The sequence below is a fragment of the Austrofundulus limnaeus genome, unplaced genomic scaffold, assembly GCF_001266775.1.
Source record: "Austrofundulus limnaeus strain Quisiro unplaced genomic scaffold, Austrofundulus_limnaeus-1.0 Scaffold1272, whole genome shotgun sequence".
NCBI classification, from domain to species: Eukaryota; Metazoa; Chordata; class Actinopteri; order Cyprinodontiformes; family Rivulidae; genus Austrofundulus; species Austrofundulus limnaeus.
Genome location: NW_013953674.1, coordinates 21,697 through 30,443, shown reverse-complemented (window position 1 = coordinate 30,443; position 8,747 = coordinate 21,697). Strand labels below are relative to the sequence as shown.

At 42.9% G+C, this 8,747-nt stretch overlaps 1 protein-coding gene across 2 annotated transcripts in view; it reads left to right on the top strand.

Annotated features, from left to right (window-relative positions):
* LOC106534807 (DEAD-box helicase 3 X-linked) overlaps positions 1-8,739 on the top strand; it is a 12,258-nt gene extending 3,519 nt beyond the window's left edge. Inside the window, exons 4-19 of one of the 2 annotated variants that reach the window (XM_014031569.1) lie at positions 1,394-1,453; positions 3,612-3,719; positions 4,065-4,200; positions 4,329-4,433; positions 4,517-4,616; positions 4,695-4,830; positions 5,006-5,103; positions 5,178-5,276; positions 5,357-5,517; positions 5,598-5,742; positions 5,815-5,959; positions 6,127-6,308; positions 6,516-6,633; positions 6,731-6,884; positions 7,048-7,160; positions 7,329-8,739. In XM_014031569.1, the coding sequence (XP_013887023.1) occupies positions 1,394-1,453; positions 3,612-3,719; positions 4,065-4,200; positions 4,329-4,433; positions 4,517-4,616; positions 4,695-4,830; positions 5,006-5,103; positions 5,178-5,276; positions 5,357-5,517; positions 5,598-5,742; positions 5,815-5,959; positions 6,127-6,308; positions 6,516-6,633; positions 6,731-6,884; positions 7,048-7,160; positions 7,329-7,414 (1,946 nt within the window). In that variant the 3' untranslated portion in view covers positions 7,415-8,739. The remainder of the gene's footprint in view (positions 1-1,393; positions 1,454-3,611; positions 3,720-4,064; positions 4,201-4,328; positions 4,434-4,516; positions 4,617-4,694; positions 4,831-5,005; positions 5,104-5,177; positions 5,277-5,356; positions 5,518-5,597; positions 5,743-5,814; positions 5,960-6,126; positions 6,309-6,515; positions 6,634-6,730; positions 6,885-7,047; positions 7,161-7,328) is intronic. The other variant, XM_014031570.1, reaches the window with a different exon arrangement.
* The last annotated feature ends 8 nt before the right edge of the window (positions 8,740-8,747 follow it).

The window sequence follows — 8,747 nt, the reverse complement described above, 5'->3', positions numbered from 1 at the left end:
GACATAGTAACAATATTTTATACTACACACACGGCCTACCCCAGTTACCACTACTATAAATGTATATCTTAATTTTATCAGAGCGTTTTATCGTCTCCTGCTGACTAAAACATATATTTGTCTGGTTGACCACTGAACCTTTAATAAAAGTATTTATTGGCAGTGTGTCTACAGCTGGTTAACTTTACAATCTAATTTAAGATGGCTGCCACAGCCAGCTAAATTTAGAAATACATGGAGATCTTTTCTTGTTCTGACAGTTTCTAATTTAGTTTTAAACTGTCTTAAGTATACTTTATTTCTCACATGCTACTTTTATGTTTTAGCTGCCCTTTTGTGATGTTTAGCTGTTAGCTAGCCCTATGATAAAGTTTTAGCTGTTTTTTGTTGGCTGTTAACAGTGTTTACTCTGGKGAATTGGTCTTGGAGGGCAGGGTCACACAAAATAAAGTTTTTATACATGACTGGTCTGTTTGGTCGGGGCAGTACTTGTAGGGGTAATACTGTTCAGTTCTAGTACCAGTATTCATCATGCCCTCTGTTACTTTTAGCTTTTACATACATTTTGTGTCTGGTTTCTAATTATGTACTTCTAGCTTCCAAGTATTATTATTTTCTTGTAGCTAATAATTGTATTTTTTAGCTTTAAACTAGCTACTTGTTAGCTTACTATTCTGCAAGGTTTAACTGTTAGCAAGAGTCTGACCCGTCCCCTGGACCAAGTTGTGAGGGGCTCAGTCCTGGACTAACAGCAGGTTCATGGAGACACACACCACCACCACCCATGTWACAGTGCACAGATTTAAAAAATGTTGGGTTAATATTATCAGCAATTAAAACATATCAAAATATAAACAAATACAAAAATAAAAAACTTTTAAAATATTTACATAAACATAGATAAAAATATAAATCAGTTGTAGATTAGGCCATTATGGTCTGTCTGACGCTCGTGTTGCACAGTATGTGCCCACTTCCTGACATCATGCTGAGTCTGATCACCAAACTATGATCACACAACATTGTGCAGTTTAAACATTAAAACTCCACAGTTTAGTTATTTAGTTTTTAATTTCCATTAATGTGATGATGGAGAATCAACAGAAACTGATGCTGGTGTCAGACCTTMTTCCAGTCTGACCAGTGGTTCTCCACTCTGCTTCAGATCTGGATGGTTTTTATATTTAGTTTCAGAGACACACATAAGAMGTCAAAATGTTTGACATATGACATCACACAGTAACAAATGGTTACCATAGAAACTAAAATGATGATTTTAGGTTCTGCTCTGTAGCTCCATTTAGCTTTTTAAATATTTTCAGTATTATCAGTTGTGGTACTGTGTGAACGCACACTTGACCGTTTGTCGTTGTACTGTTTTCTTATTCCACAGCAGGAAATACTTTTTGTGCTGGTAGGCAGTGCTGTTATTCAGTGGCTCCTGTAAATCTCTGTAAGTCCTGCTGTCTGCTTGTGCTGAGGGCAAACAGCATTTTCACATGCATGAAATGTCACTGCACACACCAGCAAAACCAGTGTAATGAAGGTAAATGTTAGAAAATAAACTGGAACAGGTTAATYAGGATTCATTGATACATTTCTCTAGACTAAATTCAGTCAAAGCTACATTAATATCTTGGAGGGAAAGTGGAGAAAATTATCAGCGTAGGCTTTATTTCTTTAAGGTATTTAATCCATTAGAGTAAAATAAAATTAGCCACCATACATTAATCCCCATATTTTCTGTACAATCTTGCCCTAAGTTTCATCTGAGCAGTGSCCACAGCCATGGCAGGCTGAGAGCCAACACACACACACACAAACACACAAATGATTTAACTTCAGGGTGGGATGACTGTCACACTGGTAACTGTTGTGTAAAGTCAAACCCAACAGTAAAGCTGCATCCAGTGCTCCTGGGTCAATCTTTTTATAGCGTCCTTCCCTACCTCTGCTCAGGTTACCCAGGACTGGCCCCTCAGGAGCTGGCCTTGCACCATGCCTACACTGGTGGTTGGAGAACCAGCTGTGGTACATTTTGACCTGCAGCTGCATGTTGAGCCTTCACACTTCTACAGTGAACAGAGCTTAGCCTTAAAGTCACAATCAGTGTGCACATGCTTTGTAGGGATTGTTTAAAAGCAACACAACTCTGATAATAACACTTTGTCAGTGCTTGCAACGCTGTTGATGCATGATGGTTGGTACCTCACAACCTGCACTACAACACGTGTGTGACTAACCTTTGAAAGGATTATTCAACAACTGGTTTAACCATGTTGTGTTGTAAAGTTTGTTAAATTTTACAATGGTTCACTGACTTCAGGTTGTCCCTTCACAATCAATAGTGAGTCTCACTACAGTTCACTGTGTTCATATAAGTCACAACAAATATTGTCTCAAGGCAAAAAAACAACGTATAAACCTGATGAAGTCAGCAGATTGTGTTGACTTCACCAGTCTCCATCCTGAGCAAGTACTGGTGACAGTGGACTGAATAAACTGGTAACAGTGGACGGAATAAACTGGTGACGGTGGACGGAATAAACTGGTGACGGTGGACGGAATAAACTGGTGACGGAGGACGGAATAAACTGGTGACGGTGGACGGAATAAACTGGTGACCAGTGGGTAACTCTCATTTGACCCATCAATACAATCAAGGGAACAAATGCTGTAGTGTTTCATCTACCCAACTGCACCGCTCCAGGGTATGTTGAGCTGTTGGCTCTGGTTAACTGTGACCACCTGCGCAGTTTAGTTGTATAGTTGTATCTTAGTGTAAATTTCTTGTTTTGTGTCTGTAAGCTGTGCTGCTTTTGTACCATTTACCTTTAAGACATGATGTTTAGGCAATAAGAGGGAGTGACACTTTTGTCCTGTTGAATGTATTTTAGGTCAACTAAAGCCACAATGGCTGTCACATCTTTTTCTGTGTGTGTGTGTGTGTGTGTGTCATCTGTGATAAACACAACTAATCATGCACCAAAGGTCTACCATATAATTTGTGGTAAAATGGTAAAACCAGAGTTTGTGTTCATTTGTAAAACATTGACTGGTGCACGTGGGAAGGTAACGTTTTTTCTCTTAAAGGAAACAGACTAAAAACAGGATGACACTTGACAGAAGTAGTCATTTTAAAGAAATAATCAAATGCAGTTGGTATATGAATTTAGTTGTTAGCACAGCATAATTTATTTTTAAAAATGTTTTTATTTATTTTGACAAATTAGGGCTTCAGGGTGCCCTAATATGCCCAGTGTTAATTTGGGCTWAATAAGCTCTTATTTTCAGAATCTGGTTTGATAAAGCTCACATTACACACTGGTTGTACAGTAAATTGTTGTTGCTGTGGTATATCTCTGACACAGATAAATACTGGGTTGTAAACAGACTTTGTGCACATCACCTAACTGACTGAACAGTTTAGACGTAAATGGTTGGTTTCAAACAGTGAAGGGTCTGATCCCCTCACATCTATGTTGCAGTACTGGTGAGACAACAGTTGTGCTTCTGGTTTCCAGTCTCTTGTGTTTTTAAACAAGCTGGCTAAAAGTTACACGTCTGTTGGTGTGTTTTCCTCACACACGTTCTCCTTTCTGTTTTTAAAGATTCACCTGGATGGGACGGCGGACGTACCAATGGATATGTGAATGGTTTTCACGACAACCGCACAAATAGTGGCTTTGKAGGGCGTGGACCCCCTCGCAATGATAGAGGTGGGTGTGGCACTTACTGTGGTAACGGGGGCGGAGCCTCGTTTAATCAGCCATTACAAAATACAGGTGGGGTGATCCTGTAGTCCCTTAATGACAAACTGCTAGATGGACAGTGTAGTATACGTAAGCTCTGTACTCCCCCACCCTTTTATTGTGTACAGTAAAATAATTTGAACAAAATCTCAAAGATTTAAAACAAATTAGTTGAATCAAACAGTTGGTTTCAGCTTGTAAAGATATTTTAAGCTCTGCCCTTGGTAAGAAACAGGATCACTGGATGTCCCACATCTGATTTACCAAGTCAGTTTGAAAGTAAACAAACAACGAGCTGTTTATTCATTGCAGGGTTTGGTGGTTATGAAAACAAAGATGGCGGATGGGGCGGAGCTCCTAGGGATGCTGCCTACAACAGCTTCGGAGGACGCAATGATCGGACGAAGTCTGCCTTTTTTAATGACCGTGGAGCTGGCTCAAGAGGAAGGTATGGAATTGACCTTTTTATGTGACATGGGAATATTTTTAAAGAAAATTATTTATTTTCCTCCTAAGGAAGAGAGAACACTTAAATGTGTTCATGTATAAATACAATAATTGTGTTGATGCACACAGGTATGAGCGTGGGGGCTTTGCTGGTGGAGGAAACAGCCGCTGGGTGGAGGACTACAGAGAGGAGGACTGGTCCAAACCCACTGCTCCCAATGAGCGTCTGGAACAGTAAGGCAGACTAAAGTTATGAATATTGTTGTTTACATTAAACTTCAGATTTTATTCTAACTTCTTTTATTTTATTTTTTCAGCGAGCTTTTCTCTGGAAGCAACACTGGGATAAACTTTGAGAAATACGATGATATTCCTGTGGAGGCTACAGGAACCAACAGCCCTCCACACATTGAGAGTGTGAGTCTTTCCTCCTCTTCTGGAAACTGGTTCTTGTTGTGACTTTGCTCCTGATGTGTGTGTTTGTTTAATTTGTAGTTCCATGATGTGGACATGGGGGAGATTATCATGGGCAACATCACTCTGAGCCGTTACACTCGTCCCACTCCCGTCCAGAAGCATGCTATCCCCATCATCAAGTCCAAGAGAGACCTGATGGCCTGTGCCCAGACTGGTTGGTTTTACTGGTTTTTCTTTGTAGTTTTAAAGTAAAAAGAAAAATGACTGATCTCATTATAAAGTTGTTGATTCAGTTGTTTTTCTTCAAAGTGTAATTTAGATTTTTACTTCATCAGAGTTGAAGGTTGTTGTTGTTTTAAAGAAATGAACCAGATGTTGGTGTGTTTCAGGCTCTGGTAAAACAGCTGCCTTCCTGCTGCCTGTGCTGAGTCAGATCTACACAGATGGACCAGGAGATGCTCTGCAGGCTTCAAAGAACAGTGGACAGGTAGTGGAGAACATCGGTATTGATCAGAACCATGGGTTTTGCTGTATTGTAACAAACGTTTGTGTGGTTTTCAGGACAATGGCAGGTACGGTCGTCGTAAGCAGTACCCGCTCTCCCTGGTCCTGGCTCCAACCAGAGAACTGGCCCTGCAGATCTACGATGAGGCCAGGAAGGTGAGCTCAGAGCTAGCAGGTTGATCTGTGTGAGACGCAGTATTAAATCGTAAAGCTAATCCTTCTTTTGTCCTGTGCAGTTTGCCTATCGCTCTCGTGTGCGTCCTTGTGTGGTCTATGGTGGTGCTGATATCGGCCAGCAGATCAGGGACTTGGAGAGGGGCTGTCACCTGCTGGTGGCCACACCAGGCCGTCTGGTTGACATGATGGAGAGGGGCAAGATCGGTCTGGACCATTGCAAGTCAGTATAGCTTCATAAAATATGACTGAAGTAATTGAGTCCTGTGTTCATCAGTCAGTTTCTGTAACGTGTGTTTGTAGTTACCTGGTCCTGGACGAGGCTGACCGCATGTTGGACATGGGCTTCGAGCCCCAGATCAGACGGATTGTGGAACAAGATACAATGCCACCCAAAGGAATTCGTCAGACCATGATGTTCAGTGCCACGTTCCCCAAAGAGATTCAGGTGTGTTGAAGACTGAAAGATGTCTCTGTTTTTTTCTGTAGACTTGGTTAACGTACTGATTGTTACCGTCAGATCCTGGCTCGGGACTTCCTGGAGGACTACATCTTTCTGGCAGTAGGCCGTGTTGGCTCCACTTCAGAAAACATCACCCAGAAAGTGGTGTGGGTAGAGGAGAACGACAAGAGGTCCTTTCTCCTGGACCTGCTCAACGCCACAGGTAGGACCTTACCTTTTCAATCTGAGACCCTAGACTGCAGCGTTTGTTTCATCTCTACAGTTCAGTTCTTGGCAGAAGTGTTCAAATGTTCTGGTTCTTCTCATTGAGGTGTAGGACAATGTGAAGGATCCTGTGATCTCATTGTTGTCTGTCCTGATGTTGTGCAGGCAAAGACTCTTTGACTTTAGTGTTTGTGGAAACCAAGAAGGGAGCTGACGCTCTGGAAGACTTCCTGTACCGTGAGGGCTACGCCTGCACCAGTATCCATGGAGACCGATCACAAAGAGACCGGGAGGAGGCACTGCATCAGTTCCGCTCGGGCCAGTGCCCAATCTTAGTGGCTACAGCTGTAAGCTATCTTTGCTTTTTCCTTCATTAAAGGGTTGTATGAAACACTGCAGTAGATCTGCTTTAACATGGCTTTTTTAATGGAGACAATCAAAACCATGTAAAAATGTGTGTGCACTGTCAGACGTGTCTTTAAAACTCAGTGAAAAGTTACTCAGGATGAATGTCACCTTCCTCTGTTACTAAATTAGTTTTACTGTTTGTTCAGGTGGCTGCTCGAGGTTTGGACATCAGCAACGTGAAACATGTCATTAACTTTGATCTGCCCAGTGACATTGAGGAGTACGTTCACCGTATTGGCCGTACGGGACGTGTGGGCAACCTTGGTAAGACCCAGCTTTTCACTTTCCACAGCTCTGCTTATTGCCATGATGCTGAGTGTAGCTCTAACTGTACAACATGTTGTGTGAAATGTTTGTTCAGGTCTGGCCACGTCGTTCTTTAACGACAAAAACAGCAACATAACCAAAGATTTGCTGGACATCCTGGTTGAGGCCAAACAGGAAGTTCCTACCTGGCTGGAGAGCCTGGCCTACGAGCACCAACACAAGAGCAGCACCCGAGGACGCTCCAAGAGGTACTGATGGCACAGGGCTTCACACAGCTTTGATGCTAAGGGACCCTGGAGCTTCAATTATCCTATAGACGTGAAGTCAAACTATAATTTTCTGCAGTGATGACRGGCAGATGTGTTGTATTCAGGGTTGTCTCCTCTCTCATGAACACTGATGTGTTTTCAGGTTCTCAGGGGGCTTTGGAGCCAGAGACTACCGTCAGACACCAGGTGGTTCTGGAGGCTTCAGCAGCAATCGTGGAGGCCGCAGTGCTGGAGGGAACCGTGGCTTTGGTGGAGGTACACAAGCTTTGTTCAGTTTTACTAAAAAAAAGTCTTATTGACTCTACATACCTACTGCAGAAATGTTGATAAAAAGCAGTAGCATACTGATATTTAYAAAGTTTCTACAGTGTTGACTCCTTTTCCTGCTTTCTGCCAGTTGACAYATAAAACTTGTCTTTCCAGGTGGCTTCGGGGGCAACTTCTACAGCAATGATGGCTACGGAGGAAACTACAGCCACTCTGGTAGTGTGGACTGGTGGGGGAACTAGTCCTCATAGGATCAGGTTGCCATGCCTGAAAGTGGAAACCACATGTTGACGTAAGCCAGACTGTACCAACCCTCCTGTAGCTTCACTGACAGTACACGACCAGCCCAGGTTCTCCTACAGGAAGTGCAGCACAACGCACAGGAAAGCACYGGCGCCTGCAGACATTTGCACACTGCAGAGTGAGCATGATGCTAACATGCATCCTGCTGCACCCTGGGACTTTTCCTTCATTTACTGTGGGCTTTAAAGAAACAAACTGGGCTTAAACCTGTTCATGTACTGTGCCTTTTGAATTTAAAAGGAAATTATTTCATTTCACCAGATGAACACAGCCAAGAGCTCTAAATTWGTTTGTACTATTTAGTTTGAAGAAGACAATAGTTGGAGTAAGCTTGAACGTATTCAAACCTTGGCAAACACTTGGATGTCGTGGCTCTGAGTCATGATTCCATTTGAATTGATGGCAGAAAAGTTGTGCAGCTTTTTTATTGTCACACAGCTGATGGTCAAAACCAGATTTAACAAACCAAACCAAACTGTGCTGCTCTGTGAAGCAACTGTTGTAAGACCAGAWGAATTTTGTATGGTTCAGCTCACTCCATCCTGAACAGACTGATGGATATGGTAGTGTTTAAAACAAAAAGGCATTCCTGTTGAGATGTTAAACACAGCAGTCATTAAGCACAGTGCCAACAATCACTGAGGTGGAAACTCCTTACTCCAACCTTTTCATTGACTTGACAGTGTTATGGCAGCTGGTACGGTACCAAGTGCTAGCTACTTTCAGTGGACGGTGTTTTTTACTTGAGACTATATTTGTGCAAGCGTATTAAGAATTGAAGAACTACGTCAGTTATTTAGAGTTGTTGATTTAAAATCAGTGTGAAACAATGCCTGACATGTTAAAGTGGCTGCAGAAAGGACCACAGCCTTGGGGGTGGGGGGAGGATAACCCAACTGCAGCCCGGGGCTCCCAGCTACGCTTGCAGGTGTTTGTGTTTTTTGGTCAAGGAGAAATGCAAAGAGAGTCGCAGGCTTCAACATTTTCTCTTTTCAAGCTGCGTTGGAGGCGTGGCTCATCCAGACAGCATCTGAGTTAGAGCTGCACCACTGTGGAACTGAAGGACCCAACAGTGTCAGGTCCTCTGGTGGAGATCTGCTCAACTGAAGGACCCAACAGTGTCAGGTCCTGGGTGGAGATCTGCTCAGACTGAAGGACCCAACAGTGTCAGGTCCTCTGGTGGAGATCTGCTCAGACTGAAGGACCCAACAGTGTCAGGTCCTCTGGTGGAGATCTGCTCAGACTGAAGGACCCAACAGTGTCAGGTCCTCT